Source organism: Amphibalanus amphitrite, unplaced genomic scaffold, assembly GCF_019059575.1.
Source record: "Amphibalanus amphitrite isolate SeventyFive unplaced genomic scaffold, NRLGWU_Aamphi_draft 000020F_arrow, whole genome shotgun sequence".
Lineage (NCBI taxonomy): Eukaryota > Metazoa > Arthropoda > Thecostraca > Balanomorpha > Balanidae > Amphibalanus > Amphibalanus amphitrite.
In genome coordinates this window covers 67,011-85,233 of record NW_024881516.1, presented here as the reverse complement: position 1 = coordinate 85,233, position 18,223 = coordinate 67,011, and the positions used below count along the sequence as shown (strand labels likewise).

The 18,223-nt window shown below is 52.9% G+C and overlaps 1 protein-coding gene and 1 non-coding gene across 2 annotated transcripts; both read left to right on the top strand.

Annotated features, from left to right (window-relative positions):
* Positions 1 to 4,693: 4,693 nt before the first annotated feature.
* Positions 4,694 to 12,272, top strand: LOC122389899 (spidroin-2-like; the record flags this gene model as incomplete). Its single annotated transcript, XM_043382385.1, has 9 exons — positions 4,694 to 4,836; positions 6,406 to 6,499; positions 6,720 to 6,859; positions 7,046 to 7,156; positions 7,380 to 7,455; positions 8,836 to 8,976; positions 9,293 to 9,341; positions 9,581 to 10,191; positions 12,046 to 12,272. Coding segments are annotated over exons 2-9 (1,395 nt in total), but the record flags the coding sequence as incomplete, so codon positions are not given.
* On the top strand, positions 8,475 to 8,556 carry Trnas-gcu. The gene has a single exon. It is a non-coding gene; the product is annotated as a tRNA-Ser (tRNA).
* Positions 12,273 to 18,223: the final 5,951 nt, after the last annotated feature.

Below are 18,223 nucleotides of genomic sequence, written 5' to 3'. Positions count from 1 at the left end.
TTCTTTGGTGTTCCTAGGTGCCTGGTGTTCCTTATTTGACACTAGGTGAGTTGTACCCATTCGATCCGAAATACTTCAGGAATCATAAATTGCTCCGGAAGCTATACCTATAGTGATTTCGCCAAGAAAACAGCGAGATGCTTAACTTTGATATACGTTTATCAGTTAAATTAAGTTTTGCAGACAGATTACATCAGTCCAAACCGTATGTTCATTTTTGAATGCAATGTAGCCAGCCACCTTACCGCCCTAGGACAGAAAATCACACTTCGATAATTGATTCAAACGCCGGCATGAGAGCGTTGCATTGCGTCCTGATGGCACACGTGATGTAACCGAGACGTGCTCTTTTAATAACAACAGCGTATGCTGCCTAAGTTACAAGCCGGACGGCTCACTCCACTGCCTGAGTGGTGAGTATAGGTATGCACCGGATCGAAATTAATTTGTTAAAGTGGATCGAAGGTCACCCTCTTCCAGCGATATTGTTATTGGTGACTCTGTAACGCGTTCTTTGGACCGATCTATGAGCTGCATGTTTAAACATGACTTGTTTATTGCAAAATGCTGATAGAATCGCATATCTTTATGTCTCCTGCCTCATTCGTTTCCTACACTTTTTTGCCGTAAGTGGCTCGAGTCTTTGTATCACCATTCCTTAGTTCAGCAAGCATCGCAGTGTATGCACTGTTTGCTGGCTTTCTGTATCGGCCAGTACAGCCCAAAAAAAGTTTCCTATAGTGAGCCCGGTACTTATTCCTGTCGATCACTGGGCAAATGACACAGACCGATGAGCTGAGAGGTCTCGCAATAGCTGGATGCTTTGGAGTAATCCGTCTCTGCAATGTTTACTCCGTAATTTCGGACCACATTGGGACATAGTGAACAACATTGAACTCGGTGATAGTTCGAAGCTGGTCAATGTATGCTGTATGATGGGTGATCGCGACGGAATACGTAACTTGCAAGCTGCCAATGTAAGCCATTTTACCAAATTCAATGGCTCAAGCTTCCTTACTGACAGCTACCTCGGGATTTGTCAAGAGGTGACGCCTGCTTCCGGGCTGTTCAGAAGTTTTCTCTGATCTGGACTGCATGGCGTTGCCCGAAACGGCACGAACGGTTCCTGCTCGATGCACAGGCACTCTTGGTAAATGGTCCACTGATCGGCGCGGCTTTAGTCCAGTGGCTTTTCCACAAATCTTGTAAACTTGTTTAATAATTTGGCCCTTGTCTGATTTTGGTGTAAAATAGAATTAAGCATTGACTATACCGGGCTCATTTACTGAAGCAATATGCTCGTCCAGCAGGCTCGTCATAGCCGATGATCCAGCACGGCTATCCTATTTATCATGATAAACGACGCATCCTTATGCACGTAAAATGCAGAAGGGCATTTCCTTTGTAATTACTTGCCTCTCCGAGAACAGAATGTGAAGTGTCACCGAGGACCACCACGCGGCATTAGTTCCGTTTCGACATGGAGGCTCCTTTCCACTAACTGCAACAATGTCGCATGATTGGGATCACAAATTGCGTCGGCGACCGCTTAGCAGCTACTACCGCGGTTATTATGAGGTCAGTTTCCCTCGAAGACCGAAGCTCGATGCTCCACTGCTTGTAGTGGTGGCCTAGGTCATCAAAATAGGATCTGATGGTCCGATGAGAACGCGCACCTCGGGCAGTGATATGATACGCGGATCGCCGATCAGCAGGATACCTCGCAACTCATCCTCAGTCTGTTGTCAGATGAAGCCGGGCTAAGTTGACGAGGCTAACTTAGTACTTATTCTGCAATTGAGCTGCTACTGTTCAGTTCTAACACTAGGTTTGCATTTCAAAAGAAAGGTTAAATTTACAGGCAAGGAAATAATCGAAGCCAAAACTGAGAATAATGCTGCTGAAGTCTCAGCGCAGAATCAACTGACTAATAGGTCCAGCGGACACTATCGCACTTGGCGAATAATGGCTGTGCTTAAGTCAGGTAAACCCCTAATATGTACATTTCATGGCTACTTTAATTGCGATTGACAGCTTTCACGCTATATACGCTCCTGTGCCTCACGTTTTTCATCAGCGTCCTAAGATCGCATCAGCAGAATGCATATTGTCTCGACCGACGCAAGGTTAACAGTCCTCTCAAGAGATGGCGCTGCGATCGAGTTGCGGAAAGTATGGCACCATGGCCACAGTTAGAGAGATACAGCCAACAGACTTACAGAATAGGTTGAGGAATAGCTGAAGTTTCGATGTATATATTTGAAAATAATTAATTATATGACATTTGTCCTCAAAACTCGCGTCCAGTGAAAATGTAGCGAAAAACCCGGTTGATTAATTGGCTGCGGCGACCCGCAACCTCGACCAAAAAAATTGAACAAATTCACACAGTCTTCTTGTGACATGCTCCGTAGGAATTTCGGTCTTCATTTTGTGTCCTCGAAAAAAAGTTCTCGGATGACCCGCCCTACTGTCTATACATTCTAAGCCACTGATTTATTTTAGTGACGGCGTTCAGAATATCAGCGCTTTGCACCACCTTCAGCTGTCGTCAAATATGGCGTGTGTATTGGAAGATGAGGTAAAAGTGGGCGGGAGAGTTTAACGGAAAAAGTTTATGTTTTAGACGCTATTTACATATCAGGCTATCATTTTTTACCTTTTAAGCGTTCTCTGATTATGTTGCATCTGCTGCAGTAATTTTCATTTGGTGTTTGTACCCTTTTCTGAAGGCTTTAGATTGCGCCGTGACTGTAAACTCCCAGAATGATCTGATATGACAAGTTCCACTTTTCAGACCTATTTTGATGGTGTTTTAATTATTCTATTACATGAAACTTTTTTCTAATCGATATCCTTCTATGGTCTGTTCCATAGCAAGCTCTTGCTATTGAAGTTCCTTCAGCAGCTCGCTCCTCTGTTAAATATTTTGTGCCTTTGAACGTCAGGGCTGTACATAGGTACAGAAATCACACACTGCTTTCAGCGGGGCACTTCAGGGGGGTGCCGTCCCGGCATTTGGAGCCGCCCAGGGGCCAATTGCATTACCCGGCGCGATTACGTCACTGGAGACCTGGTCTCCAACGGCTCTCATTGGTCGGTGCTTAAAACGCTGCAACGGCCATTAGGCTGCAAATTAACAGTATGTGTGTGCGCGCGCCTGCGTGCGTGCGAAGCTTGTGTTGGTGCGTGCATGTGTTCTTCTGTGTGTATTTGCATATCCTTTTTAGTGACATTCATTGGGAATGCGCGCAAGGTCCATCTAGTGTTTACTGCAGTGCGAAACGTTCCAGTGATGCCTATAAATCGCACATCAAGGTTATAAAAAAGGCCCAAGCTGAGACATTTCATGATCGCTGAGCTCATGCAGTCTTGATCGACGAACCCGACTCGCTCGGACTCGTCTGACAGGAGGGGGAGGGTGGCGATACATTGGGTCTGAACCAGCCTGTCACCGGTCACTGGCTCTGGTGCCGGTGTCGCTGACGCTAGCTACGGTGGCCAGAGACGGTGACGGCTCGGAACCCAACTAATTGTTCATATCCACGTTTTAGGACAAAGTAAGATCGTCTTTATCGGACGGTTGGATTACACACTGTCTCCAGACGCTGCTGATCGGAACGGCTGTTCTCATCTTATGCCGAGCAGAAGCGGACGCTGCTTGTCGCCCCCTCCAGCCCGACTGCTCTTGGGCCTCCTATAAGCTGCGCGCCGTGTAACATAACTCCACCTCCCTCACAGCCTCTGCATGCCCGCAGTTCAGCGTCGTGTCTTTCCAGCTCACCAGCCGTAACTCAAAACCGCACGCCAGCGGCGGTGTTAGTGTCACTGACCACGGCCCCCGCCGCTTTTACCGAAGGCGTTACCGAATCTGGGGGTGCTAATGCTAGGGTACATCGGTCATCCACGTGGTGTGATTCAGCCCCGCATATGTGGCACGTGTTTCCACGTATAGCCTCGGCCCGACCCATTAGTAGCTGCCGCACTATAGTGCGGCCTATAGGCTGACCGCTGGCACTCAGATCCCACAGCACCTCTAGTGCCCGGCTCGGCAGGACCCCTAGGTACTGGTTGACCTGACTTAACCTGACCCGACCTGGCCTAAATGCATAAAGACATCATCTGTGATCAAAACTAACGTGATATTCGTGATCAGCGCCCCGAAAAACCCCCTAGCAGCCACCCTTTACGACGTTCTAACAGGTCCCGATTTTCCCGACTTTTGGGTCATTGACCTGACCTGGGAGGTCATCCGATGACTTAGGACCTTAAAATTGGGCATCATCGGCTTGCTCTCTTTACGGGCAACACGCTCGTTCTTTCCGCGAAGCTCTAGCTCAATCAGGGGCCAAACGCGAGGGGGGGGGGGGGTCGTAACACGCCAGGGCTGAAGGAATGGCGTTCGGGGAGGAGCAGGCTACCGGTCCGAGGCCGCGAGCTACATTACAGTTAGGTGGGGCTGGCAGAGGGGTAGCCGTTCCTGTAAATCCATTAAACATAATGAATGTGTAATAGGTACTCGAAACTCCTTCATTTACGACGCCTCGCCGGGATGCCTAACCCTCATACATAACCATGCAGCGCCGCCGACCGTCGGAGCGCCGAAGTCTCCAGTGACGTCACGTAATGTTAAAGTTTTCGGGCGGCAAAACCCCCGGGACGGTTTTACCTTCTCTATACGGCCTTGGGGGCACTTAAGCTGCAAGCTTGATATTGAAGAGAGTATAGACCGAAATATGAAGCCATTGTTAACCTGAAAGAAATAGTACCTACCATGCAGCTTAAACTTCAATGTGATTGGTATGCAAGTGTAAAGTGTTAATTGCAACAAGTTAGGTATGTTAGAGTGCTTGCATGACTCTTATTGTTCTTAAATGGTTTTGTACACTTTAGGACTCAAACTTTCAAATTCCCTCAAAATATTAATAGAAATCTCACAAACATAGGTAGCTCCCTGCCAGAAAAAGATACTTGAAAATTAAATAAGGAAAACATTGCATCTGAACTAGAATAACCTCATGCTGGATTAGTTTCTCTCAAGGTCTGAGTCTGTCCAGCTACCAGCTGCATATTATATCATTATTACACCTATGATCATGATGCACATCATGCATCATGCAAACAGATGCATCATGCCTTGCACATCATGCAAAGAGAAGATCATGAGAAATTAATAAGTCTTGCTTCCTATCCAATATATTGGCTAATTGTCATTCATCAGTTAAAGTCTTAGATGTATGCAGGAAACCTGGAGTTTCAGCATGTTTTTTAATGTATAAATTAAAAAGACGCTTACAGTATCCCAAAAAAATTTGATTTGGGTGGAAAACAAAATCCAAATAAACCACTATTTACTCTGTCCTCCAATTTTAAGTGCAATTTTTCACTCCAAATTGTATGGGAAACACTGAACAGCATTTGTGTGGTTGGCAGTTTACATCCTACCATCTTCCATCCTGTAGATATTTGAATTTATGCTGTTGATCCTTTTTCCACTCTTTTAGGCCCTAGCTGACTGACAATTTTCCACTCTTGTCCCTCTTCTTTCGTGAGGAATTTCTCCTCTGACACCCAAGCCAAAAGCCTTTTTTTTTGCATTTGGGACTCTGCCTAGAGCCTACCTAGCTGAGGCGGGGATGAAAATCTTCAGCATGTTTAAAGCTAACCTAAAGGTATTATAACACCAAAAGAGTGGCTTATGCTGTGTTACAGTAAATTAGTGATTTTATATCATGATTAGCACTTAGGTATGTCTTAAACTTTTAAGATGTAGTAGGTATTGAGAACATATTCAAATATTTTATTCTTCATCTATTACTAGTGTCATTTAACACAATCAGCATGATCAACTGCTTGTCTTATCACCTTGTTCAGGGAAGTACACAGAAACATATTGCAGCCTGACACTTAGTAGCTAATGCAGCTGGTAAGTTTATAAAAGGTGCATCAAACTGTTCAGTGCTGACTGCAGCTGGGTTCAGTTCTGTAGGTATTACACTTTGTGCATTTCATTGAAATGAAATACCAGACATACTAGTACAGACAAGTGGCGCCAGCCTTGCAGATTGAACGGGAAACAATTTCCAGTACCTAATTAGATAAAATAAAATGATTACTTGTTGTGGTGTGTTTGCCTTTGTAACTGTCCCTCACTGATTGGGTTGATGAGTCAGATGATAGTGCAATAGTCATGTTTTTGGTAGCCCACCAAATCATCATCCCACTGCACGTGAGACTCTGTAATCCTTATTGAACATTGTATGCAGGCCACAGAATGATACAGAAGGAAGGGCTATCAGTATCGTCATAGATAAAGTACAGGGGGTGTAACAAAGCCGATGTAAGAATTGAATAGTTGACATTGAAGAGTTAGTTGAAAGATAACACTCCCTTTCTTTTCCCTAGCAAATGTTTCACACAAGGCCATAACTAACAGTGTGTCATCAAAAAGGCCCAGCCATGGCCTCAATAGATTGGGCGGCGGAGATGGAGGAGTTTGGTGAGTTGTTGTTGGCTGATGACTGTGGATGTCATATATTAGATTAATAAGCTGATAAATGCTGAAATATTGTTTCTGCTCATTGAGGATTCTCATTCAGCCCACATGTATCATGATTTGATCTCTGATTAAAAGATGATGTTGTAATGGTAAGTCGTTCCCACTGGCGGTATACGGTTTGCGCCGTGTGCTCCGAGTGTGACGCGCCGTGTCGCCGCAGACGCCCACGGGGAGGAGCCCGTGCCACCCGAGCTGGACATCACCGACATCCCCCTGGTGGAGCCGTTCGCCGTGATCGTCTCCAACGTGCCGCCGGCCGCCGAGCCCGCCGCCCTGGCGCACGCCTTCCGCGGACTCGAGGTGCGCCCCCCCCCCCCCCCAGCTGACCTATCGTAGCCTTTTTACATCTGTAAGAGATCGTCATAGAATATTCGGGCGTTTCGTTCGTTCAAGGTTATTACCGTTTTCAATGAACCACGCCCTCGGGCCGCAGAGTTAAGATGCCCGGCTGCTCTGACCGCCCCGTGTGCTGTCCGTGTGCGGCAGATCAAGGAGCTGGAGCTGGAGAGGGGGCCGGACGGTCGGGCGGCCGGCCGCGGCTATGTCGAGTTCACCACCCGCGAGATCCTCATCGAGGCTCTGCAGATCAAGGAACTGGTGCGGATGGGCGGCACCAATTCTGAACTGACATGATCATCATTGTATCCACTTCACTGTAGTTTGAAACATTTCTTATCACTTTATGGTCCAGCCATGTAACTGTTTGTCCGTTTTACGATAAACAGAACTTTCTATGTTCATTAGTATGTGTGAAATGGAATAACACTGTAGTGTAATATGTCCGCGCTGACTAACCTGATGTGGTGTTGTCGTTGGCCAGGAGCTGGACGGTACGAAGCTGCAGATGGAGCTGAAGCGGGCGCCGCCGCCGGAGCCCGAGCGGCCGCCCTCGGCAGGTCAGTCAGTGGGGACCGACCTGACCGGGCCGACCCGACCTGAGGTGACCTCACCGGAGCCGCCTGGACCTGACCTGACTAGACCAGACCCAACCTGCCCTGTCCGGACTGACCTGACCCGACCCGACCTGACCCTGCCGGACCAGACCTAACCCGGGAATCGCTGGCACTGATGACACGCGTGGTCCAGCTGTTCAGTGTCCATGCCACGGGCGGTCGTAGGCTGATGCTGCTGGTGCTCTGTTGGTATCAAAATTCATACGCATGTATTATTTGTGTTCGATTCAGTGCCCCACCTTCTCGCCAATCTTTCCCCTCGTGAATATCTGATCTTACTGCTTGACCTAGTACCAGGGTACCTAGAGTGGCTTATTAGATGGAATAGTCTCGGCTGCAGTATGAGGGCCACTCTTGATCTTGGGAAGTCGGCGCGATGCTGCCCGGCACCGGAGCGCTGCCGGCCCCCAGCGCCGCTGTTTGGATCGCCAGGTAACCCGGCCACCGCGATCAATAACCAGCTGCCCGATTTCGAGGCGCTGCAACGCCGATCGCACGGGATTCTCCGCTATGTCACTGCGGTCCTGAAGTGCTGCGGTTGGGATATGTCGCTCACGAGTCTTGCCGAACTGGCAGGAACTATTTAAACGAAAGGATTGGAACGATACTAGCCCACATGAAATACCGATAGATGGTTCGTCTCTTTATCAATTACTCCAGTAGCGGGTGCATGCAAGGAGGCTTGATGATAGTGACTCAATGTATGAAGCTCTTGTGCCCCATGGCACGCCTGTCAATGGTCTTTAGACTGATCTGTAACGTCAAGGCTCCCCTGCTGGGCTGCGGCAGTGTTATCAGTGCACTTTCCTCCGTGTCGTGGCTCGGAAAGGGTGGAGCACCACGGCGGGGCGTGATAACGGCCTCTGACGTCAGTCACCAGCTCCCAATGACGTCATTTGCGGGAAGTGACGTTTTGTAACATACAATACAGGCTCGTAACCTGACCGGCGGCGGGCTCGCATGACGAGGTGGCCGAGTGGTTAAGGCGTTGGACTGCTAATCCAATGGGGTCTCCCCGCGTGAGTTCGAATCTCATCCTCGTCGAACGTTTTGGCAAGTTGCTGCCGGTGTCGTTGCATTGAGAAGGCCCCAGACCGAATCCCGAGGGAGAACATAAAACTTAGGGCAGGCTTTCGTCCTGGTGACCGTATGAGTCACGGCACACTTCGTGACAAAACCATGGTGCAACCAGACGGTAATTCATTGCTGATGGAATGTTGTAACTTGTAACCATGGTATATTTAATGTTTATTGCCGAGATCTTTCCTTTGCTTGAACATGCCTCATTAGAGTATCAGCGCCGTCACTGTGTCTTTGTTACAGACGAGCATCGCGGCGGTTACGACTCCCGCGAGCCGCCCGGTGACGTTCGCGGAGGGAACTTCGGTCCCCGTGAGCCGCCCCGCGACATCCGCGAGGGCAACTTCGGGCCGCCGTCGCGCCACGAGCCGGGGCCCTACGGAGGTGAGCGTCTCAATGCGGTGTCCGCTGCCGCCACCCGGGCGTCAGCGGAGTCTCCGGTGGACCGAGAATGAACAGAGTCGCGCTGTCCTGGCTGGCACACGCGTTGCCAGTATCCTGATAAAATGCACCCTCGTAAAGGTGGAATGTGTGGAAATTGGGCAGACCGTGGCTCGTCGCTGCTCGCCCGTGTGAGGTCCTGTGCCGGGCCGGCTAATTGGCCCTGAGCAGGTCTGACGGCCCCGGTGTCGTTTTCAGTTTTGGTGTCCGTGTCTGTTGTGTATCCGTGTCAGCATGTGACGGGCTCGTTTGTCGCCAGGTCGCTCCTCCGATCGCCATGACGGCCCGTCCGGCCGCGGCATGGACAGGTAAGGCCGCCCGTCTCACTGGGACTGCACTGGCGGACAGTTGTCTGCCGGCTGTGACATGTGCAATCAATAGCGTTTAGTTTTGCGACCTAGGGAGTCGGGACTGAAGTTTGTTTGCTCGATTCAGACCGGGAACCGTTATATGATGGTGATCGATGGTCTGAGACTACGAGCAGTCCGCGTTGCTCTTTGTACGTTCATTTGCTCATATGTGACCGGGCACTGTTGTGTTTCGGCAGGGGACCCCGAAGAGACGGCCCACCAGGGTACCACGGTTACGACCGGGACGACCACCGGGGCCCGCCCAGGGGAGGCGGGCCCGGTGGTTACGACAGGGGTGGCCCTGGTGGTTACGATAGGGGTGGGCCGGGTGGTTACGATAGAGCTGGGCCGGGAGGCTACGACAGGGGTGGGCCGGGCGGTTACGATAGGGGTGGACCGGGAGGTTACGATAGGGGCGGACCGGGAGGTTACGATAGAGGGGGTTCACGAGGAGGCCCTGGGGGCTATGATCGTGGAGGTCCCGGCGGGTATGACAGGGGCCGTGGCGGCTATGATAGGGGCGGTCCTGGCGGTTACGATAGGGGAGGCCCCGGCGGTTACGACAGAGGCCCTGGAGGTTACGACAGGGGAGGCCCCGGTGGTTACGATAGGGGAGGCCCCGGCGGTTACGATAGGGGAGGTCCTGGCGGCTATGATCGGGGTGGTCCTGGAGGGTATGATCGGGGTGGTCCTGGAGGGTATGATAGGGGCGGCCCCGGTGGCTTCGATCGGGGCCCGGGCGGTCGCTTCAGCGGCGCACCCCGGCCGGACGACAGGCACGGCCCCGGCCCGGACCGACCCAACTCGGGTGAGTTGTTGCATTTGATGCGATTCAGAACGATGATTCAGTTCCTCAAATTCGAATCGTGTGCTGAATGCGCTGTTTCTAATTTATTTACAGGGTGGGGCAGAAAGATTTACCTCTTGATTTTTAAAAATATTTTGGTCCCAAACAAAGATATTCAATTGATTTTGGTACACGTATTCAGTAGTATGTGCTAGAGATGTCAATCGGATACCAACTTTTTGGTATACCGATACCAAACCGATACCAACTCGGTATTTGGTATTTCAATCCTAATGTGTTTGGTATTTTGTTGGTATCATGAACCCTTGCTAATATTTAAGAGGCTAAGAAATCGGTAAAAAGTTGGTATTTTCCTCATGTTCCCAAGTTGGTTTGGTTTCGGTATTTCTCCACGGTTTTGGTTGGCATTTGGTTTGGTATCGGTATTCCGATTTTCCGTAAATGACATCACTAGTATGTACACATCTCGGCAACGGCACTATGAACCAACATGGCCACCTTTGGTCTTCACCCTGCCCTGAAACCTCCCTCTGCGGAGAGGCACGAGCGCCGCGCGGTGTCCTCGTCGAAATTCGACCATGCCGTCTCGAGGGCCAGCTTCAGGGCGGCGATGCTGCTGTGTGGTGTTGCACACACCTCCCTCTCCAGGATGGCCCAGGTGGTGAAGTCCATTCAGGGTTCAGGTCTGGACTTGATGGTGGCCACATGTCCTTGTCCCAGAACCCAGGCATGTGGGTCTTGCATCACTGTTGAGTGATGTTGGCCGTGTGAGACGACGCAACGTCCCGGACGACCACGCATCCGTCTCGGAACGACTGAGTGACCCAAGGCAGAGCATGTTCCTCCACCAGATGGACATAAACGTTTGAATTGGCTTTCACACCCGCCTCGATGAAGACCAAGGGTCCTTTTGAGCCGTCGGATGCGACGGCGGCTCAAACCATGACACCAGCGGGATTGTGGCGACCAAAACTGGTCTGGATAGCAGGATCAATGCTGGATGTACCATCTGCCAACATTATGTCGTTTTGGGAGTTCGTATGTGGCTCAACCGTGGATTTTTTTCATCGGATCAGAGGAAGACCTTGTTACCGGCGCTTCTGATTTCCTCCAACATCTTTTGGGCCCTGTGTAGCAGCTTTTCCTTGGATGCCGCCGAAATTAGGTGTCGACGTTGCATCTTGTATGACTTAATGTCCAATTCGTCGTTTATGATCCTCCTGATCGTTCTGGGCAAAAAATCGAGGTCCCTTGACAGTTTGCGCATGGTTCGCCTAGGACTTCGAGACACCTTTTTGTGCACGATATCAACCAGCTTTTTGGTGCGGACATGCCTTGTTCTGCCTGGGATGGACTTCATCGACACTGTATCTGTCTCTTCAAGGCATTTCATTATATTTTAAACAGTTTTTATGGCAACACCAAGCTGTTTGGCAACGCTTCGGACGTTGTGGTCAGCCTGCATCGGCGCCGCAATTTGAGCTCTTTTTGTAATCTTCGTCATAGCTCATCAACAACCAGGACGAAATTAAAAACGGTCATAGTAATTATACACGAGTCAGTTGGGAAGCCGCATGCAAAATTTCACTAAAATCCGTCCAGAACTTTTTGAGTTATGGGCTGAAAACAAACAGGTAAATCTTTCTGCCCCACCCTGTACGTGAACTTGGTAGATGTATTGACCTGATTTATCAGAACTGAAGGGCAGAACATCGTGTGCCTGTTCTGTGAGGTACCGCTTTGGTGTGGAGGCACGTAGTCTAGTTTCTGATCTGGGCTGCCGACGGCGCCGAGTCGGCCGGCTCAGCCCCCTGCCGCTGTCCCTCCGTGACCCGGCGTCCCGTCCGTCCGCAGCGGTGCAGCGGCTGCCCGACGGCCGGCCGCGGCTCAACCTGAAGCCGCGCTCGGTGCCGGCAGCAGAGATCGGCAAGCCGGCGCCGGCGGCCGCCAACAGCAGCATCTTCGGCGGCGCCCGGCCCGTCGACACGGCCGCCAGGGAGCGCGAGATCGAGGAGCGACTGCGGCGCGGCGAGCGCGGCGGCCGGCCGCGCGACCGGCTCAGCCCGCAGCGGCGGCCGCCCTCCGGCGACGACCGGCGGCCCGGCGGTCGGCAGGGCTCCGAAGACCGGCACGACGACCGCCGGCCGCCGGCGCGCCGCGGCTCGGGCGACGACCGAGGCCCCGGCCGCCAACGGTCCGAGGACCGGCACGACGACCGGCGGCCTGTGGGTCGGCAGGTCTCAGCTGAGGACCGACACGAGGAGCGCCGGCCGCCGCCGGGCCGTCAGTCCTCGGAGGACCGGCACGAGGAGCCGCGCCGCCGGGAGGAGCGCGGCCAGGAAGGCGCCGGCGAGGAGGAGGAGGAGCGCTCCTACAAGCAGCGCCGCGCAGAGGCCTACAGAGACATCCGCCTAGAGGGCGCGCCGTCGCACAAGAAGCCCGAGTCCAAAAAGACGCCGGCCGACCCGGCACCGGTGAGTGGACGCAGTGTGGCTCCGTGCTGTCGGGAAGGGGGGGGGGGGTGCGTCACCAATTACCGACTAAGCGCGCTTGTGGTGATGGAGCCGGTCGCGCTTCTAATCCCATAAACCATTGTGTGTCTGGGCTGAGTGGGGTTCGAGAGCTGGTGCTGTTCAAACTTTCTGCAATTTTTTTTAGTTTAGTATATTCACCGGTGTCCTAGTGATGTCTCTAAATCGTCCTGGCGCGATCTGCCCTGTTTCCGGCACTGGCAATCAATGAAGTGCACGTCCGCCTGATGTGACCGCTTTCCCCTCCTCCTATCTGACCCTACCCGCCGGCCTTCCGCCGGGTCTGATCTGACTTATGTCTGTCAGCCGATCTGCCCTGACCCGTTGCCCCCGCCCACCTGGTCCGTACACCGGGTCTGAGTGCCCCACCCGTCGACCTGAACTGACCCTTCGCTCCGTCTGCCGGCAGCCGTCTGACCGCCGAGACCAGGAGACTGAGCGGCCCGTCAACGGTACAGCTCTCCCAGAAATGTGAGATCAACCAACTTCTCTGTCTTTGTTAGTTTAGCCGCAAACTTTCAGGAAATAGGTTTTTTATCACTCATGGTATCCGTACAACCAAAATTTGAGTTAGTGGCTCAGTTTAAATATGATGCTAAAAGTGGTTTTTCTGTGGGTTTCGAATCAATGAGAGGTTCTTGTAACTTATACACTTGCACAGACTTCAACGTAAGTTGCATATTGCACAATCTTGCCTGATTTGTCAGTCGCTGTTGTGTCGATTGTGAAGTCCGACGAACTTTCCTGTGGAGTCTTGTGGAAGTTGACGATAATTTAGTCTCTGCAGAGTGTTTAGTGTGCTGTGTGAAATCTGACGGTATGTCATATGTGCTGAGTGGTCAACATATCCCGTGGCCTGACTGGGTTGGTTGTGTAGTCTGACGGTGTGTGTGTCTGTGTGCGGCAGGAGGCCGGCCCGGCTGCGGCCCGCCTCCGGAGGCGCCCCCGCCGGCGCGGGGGCCGGCCGACATTAGTGTGCGGCCGCCGCGGCCGGCCGGGCCTCAGGCCCGGGGCCGCCGACCTCCGGGCCCCGCCGGCCCGTCTGTGGGCCGCGCGGGGCCCGGGCCCACCGACCGACCGCGCCTGAGCGTCCGCCTGCCCTGCGCCCGACGCGTCCGTGTCCGCACCGCCGCCTGCGCCCGCGCCACCGCCGCCGTCCCGTGAGTGTGCGCACAGCCGCCGCCGCCCGCTCGGAGCCCGCCCTGCGGCAGCCAGCGTTAGAGGCAGCGGTTATTATACCTATACACGAGTCAGTGAATGATGCGATGGTTCTGAACGGGAGCCGATGGAGGGTTTGGACCGCGGTCAACAGGCGGTGCCATGACAGCGCCGGTGGTCGAGAGGCCGCCGCTGTTTGTTGTTTGTCTCCGATGTAGCGGAGGGCGGCGGTGAGCTGTGCGCGGCCCTGCACCGCGCCACCGCCCACTCGGGCCGCCGTCAGGGCTCGAGGCGAGGCTGTGCCAGTCAGGGAGGCGGCCGCCAGTCGGTCGGCCGCACGGCCACGGCCCTTTTCTTCTCGTAGTCGGTAGTCGGGCATACTGCCATGCTGTGTAGTGGATTGTCTATACATATAGTCGCGCGCCCCATCGCTGTGTCATCGGTATATTTAGCTGCATCGCGATTGCTAATTATTAGACGTTTGTTGGACGAGTTTTGCTCGTCGATAATGCATTATGTAATGCACGTTTTGTATTTCACATTTAATTTTGGAGAATACACATCCGTCTTAAAGGGAAAACTACGTGTTATCTGTCGGAGTCTCTGACCTTTGGGCAGATAGGACAGATATCTTGGCCGTTACCTACGTATACCGATATAAGTAAACCTACGCTACACTGAAAGATGGAAAAAATTGCTCTGATCTATTGACCAGCCAGTCAACGATGAGTGACTTTGACCTCGTAAATAGCGTTCTCGAAGTCCAAAGAGGATAGTAACGATTTTCCTGACAAACGAAGCCTGAGCAAAACAATAATGTAGGCTGGCCGTGGTGGCGCTGAAGTACTGAAAGGTGGGCTCGGGACCTCCATTCTTCCATATTTGTGGAAAATTGTATCGATGGCTTGCGTTATTGAACCTCAACAAGAAATCACACAAATATTTCAGCACATAGGTGAATCATGACGATAGGTGTCCGCTCGTTGAGAAGACTTGGCAGCATCTCCTTCCGATGTCCGGTGATGGCGACGAGCTGGTCGGGTGGCCGAACAAGTTCCGACAGCGCCACCTGCGGCCAGACCGCGTCACTAATGGTGCCGAGCCGCCCGCTTGGCAGCTGGCTCGTATAGGGAACATTACCGTACTACTTTCACTAAAAACTACCCGGCTGCACGCTTTGTCCATCAAAGCCGTTGAGACAGTGTGAGTGCCGAGTGGTGATGGTAACTGGCAGTTTGATTTGGGTCACAAAGTCCCGAGGCCGCCGGTTTACTCTAGCAATGAGTTGTTTGCTTCAGTTGCATATTCACCGGTAGGGGTGGCGGCCGGATGTCCGCCGCCCACTCACGGGCCGGTCCCTCGGACCGACTGCAGACTCACCTGTCTGTGTCTCGGTGTCCGGCCGCGGCTGTGGGGCACAGTAGCCGACTCGCAGCGGCAGCCCGGTATTGATCCGGAACTGCAGTGGCGCCCACAAAAACGGCCGCCGCCCGAACGGAGCGCCCTTTTTGTGGCGGTGCTCGGTGCTCTGCGCCGCCGGACGGCTCGCTCGGCTAAAACCGAGCTGTCCTCGGAGCGAGCGGCTCGGCGACAGAGCGGCACCCGCCCCGGCCACCGGAATAGTGCGCCGACGACGGGGGTGTCGACTTCATACGGAGGCTAGAGTCAGATGCTGTTGGAAAGCAATTCAATCGCTTTTTGTCATGCATTTGTCTGCACCGTTGAGCAACATCGACCTCCGTGTAGGCGCCGAGAGATGAAGATGCGAGATAAATAAGAATAAAAACTGTTGAACTACGCATTATCGGCAGCCAGAACTCAGAAGATAAAGGAAATCATGATTGATGCTGACCTGACATTGATCCCTAGCACTGCCAGGTGTGTTCCAAGGCACAGTGCCACCACGACTCTACTGACTCGGCCGTCTGTGGGTCCGCCGTCCTGTCCGGTCAGGTCAGGTCAGGTCAGGCGGCCGGTCGGACATAGTACACGGCCAGCCAGTTCCGCTGCTGCTGCTGCTGCTGCTGCTGCTGCTACTGCTGCTGCTGCTGCTGCTGCTGCTGCTGCTTGGTGCCGGCGGAGGCCGACGGCTCGAGGCGGGCCCGAGGACGCTTTTTGTGCGGGTCGTGTTTTTCTCGGGCGTCTTCTGTTTCAAGACGTCGCCGTCGCAGATGTCTCCGCTGCAACTTCCGACCTGATCTGCCCGCACGGGCCGCCGGAGCGGAGCCCCCGATACCGGCCCATCCCAGCCGAGACGAGTCCGTGGCATTGGGCAGAGGCACGCTGCGGTGAAAGGCCTCGGTGATGTGATACCTGTCGAATATTCAGTAGCTGCTGCTTGCCTCAGAACGCAGCTGCCCGTACTTGTCTACCTGCTTCAACAGTTGGCGATATACATAACGAATTCTCACGTCATCGTATGTCTACTTCGACTTGATCTCTAGGCGTGCAAGGACAGTGCCCGTACAATCTACAAAGGACAATTGGATGCTCAGTTACCCACTGCACTGTATACCGTATATAACTGCGCATATATTAATTTTGATCGCAACATTATGCGAGCTTGGTTCGGTCGCATGTAATTGTAATCACATGTGGTAATCGAACGATCCCGGGAAATACCCCGTTCGAGGCTGGTGAGGGGAGCCCCTGGGGTCCGTCCTTGCACGCGCTGCAGTGCCGGCTGCCGATCGGTCGGTCTGCACGGCCGTCTGGGTGGGGTGTATGACGGCGGGAGGAGCCGCCGCGCCGGGCGGCCGTCCCCTGGCTCGGCGGCGGGCCGTTGAACCAGCAGCCACGCGCCACCCCCCCCCCCCCACTCCCCAGCCCTCCGACGACGGTGCCGACGCGCGTGGGGCGGCCGGTCACGTGACGGCCGTCGGCGCGGCGGTCAGGGGCCGGCCGAATCGATGGTCGGCCGCCGGCGGCAGGTCGGTTCGGCGGCCGCCGGTGACCGCAGTGGGCCAATGGCCCCGGACATCCCCGGCGCCCCAGACCCCGCCGAGACGGGGGCGTATGTCGGGGGGGGGGCGCACTAGCCACTCCGGCCTCGCTGTAGCGGCACGGTCCGGCCTATGGGGGGGGGGGGGGAGAACGGAGAGACAAAGAAAGGCGGGACCGAGCACCGGGATGACACGGACCTATACCTGGGCGCCGCACGAGAGAGAAAATTCTGATCTACGTAAGTTGTATTTGTGTTGGATCATCTTAATCTCCGAAAAATGTAATGCATTGTTTTTACCGTTCCCGGCCCAGGAGGAGGGTCTGTGTCGCTCGCTGACGGTTTAGGTATACCTTATTCATCATTGCTCGGAAGACGTTACCGATAGAGAGGTTGACGGCTTGCCTATCTGACATTTAATTCAAGCCGAACTTTGTAACACCAGTCGTATTTGCACGTCAGCTCAGGCCACTGACATGTGAACGTCAGCGACTCAGCACAGCCTAAAACGTCACAACTTTGCAACGCTCTCAGTGCCAGGGACTCTTTCTCATGGAGGTGAAACTTATTGGAAGAAGTAAATTGCCGAATGCTCACAACTTGTGTGTCTCGTATTTTTATAACTGATAACTGATCACCTGAGGACTGAGGTCAGGTCGGTCACATGATCTCACCACCATTATCAGGCAATAGGCATTTTATGTAAATGGGGAAATATAGGTTATCCCGCGCCATGCTGGTGGCCTGAACGGGCTAAACTTTCCGCCGAGTGCTGGGGAGGGGGGCGTTTTCACGCCCCCCGTCTAACTCGGCTCCTGGGCCACGTAGCGACATGCGGTAAGCGGCAATCGAAAGAGCGTCAAAAATAATGAAGAAAACACAAATCATTTTAAGTTCAGGTCAAAGGTCAGGTCACCAGAGGTCATCAAAGGTCAAATTTAGTCCATTTCAATAATTTTGGAACCTACCAACGGCTAACTCGGAAACCAATGGAGCTACAGCGCAGAGGAAAAGTGCATTCGATAGCCCTTTTACAGGCCTTTCTGAGAATTGTTCTCAGATTTGACCTCAGGTCAACGGTTTAGCCTCCAGAGGGCAAAAGCTGTAAAAATGGCCGTTTTCACGAAAAAGATTTTTCGGCAATAACTTGACTCAAGAGAGCCACATTACTTTTGGCAGCACCGTGTTCCTCTCGTCGAGGCGCGTCGAATGAACTATTTGTTGATCTCGAAAGGTCATTTTGAAAATTTGACCTCAGGTCAAGGTCATGACCTGACCGGAAAGGGTCATATTGCATATCAATTACACTGAACAACAAAATTTGACTTTTGTCATAGTACAGAAAGCAGAATACACATTTCTGTGGTAATTTGTGACGCTGAACACGAATCTGGCATCAGAA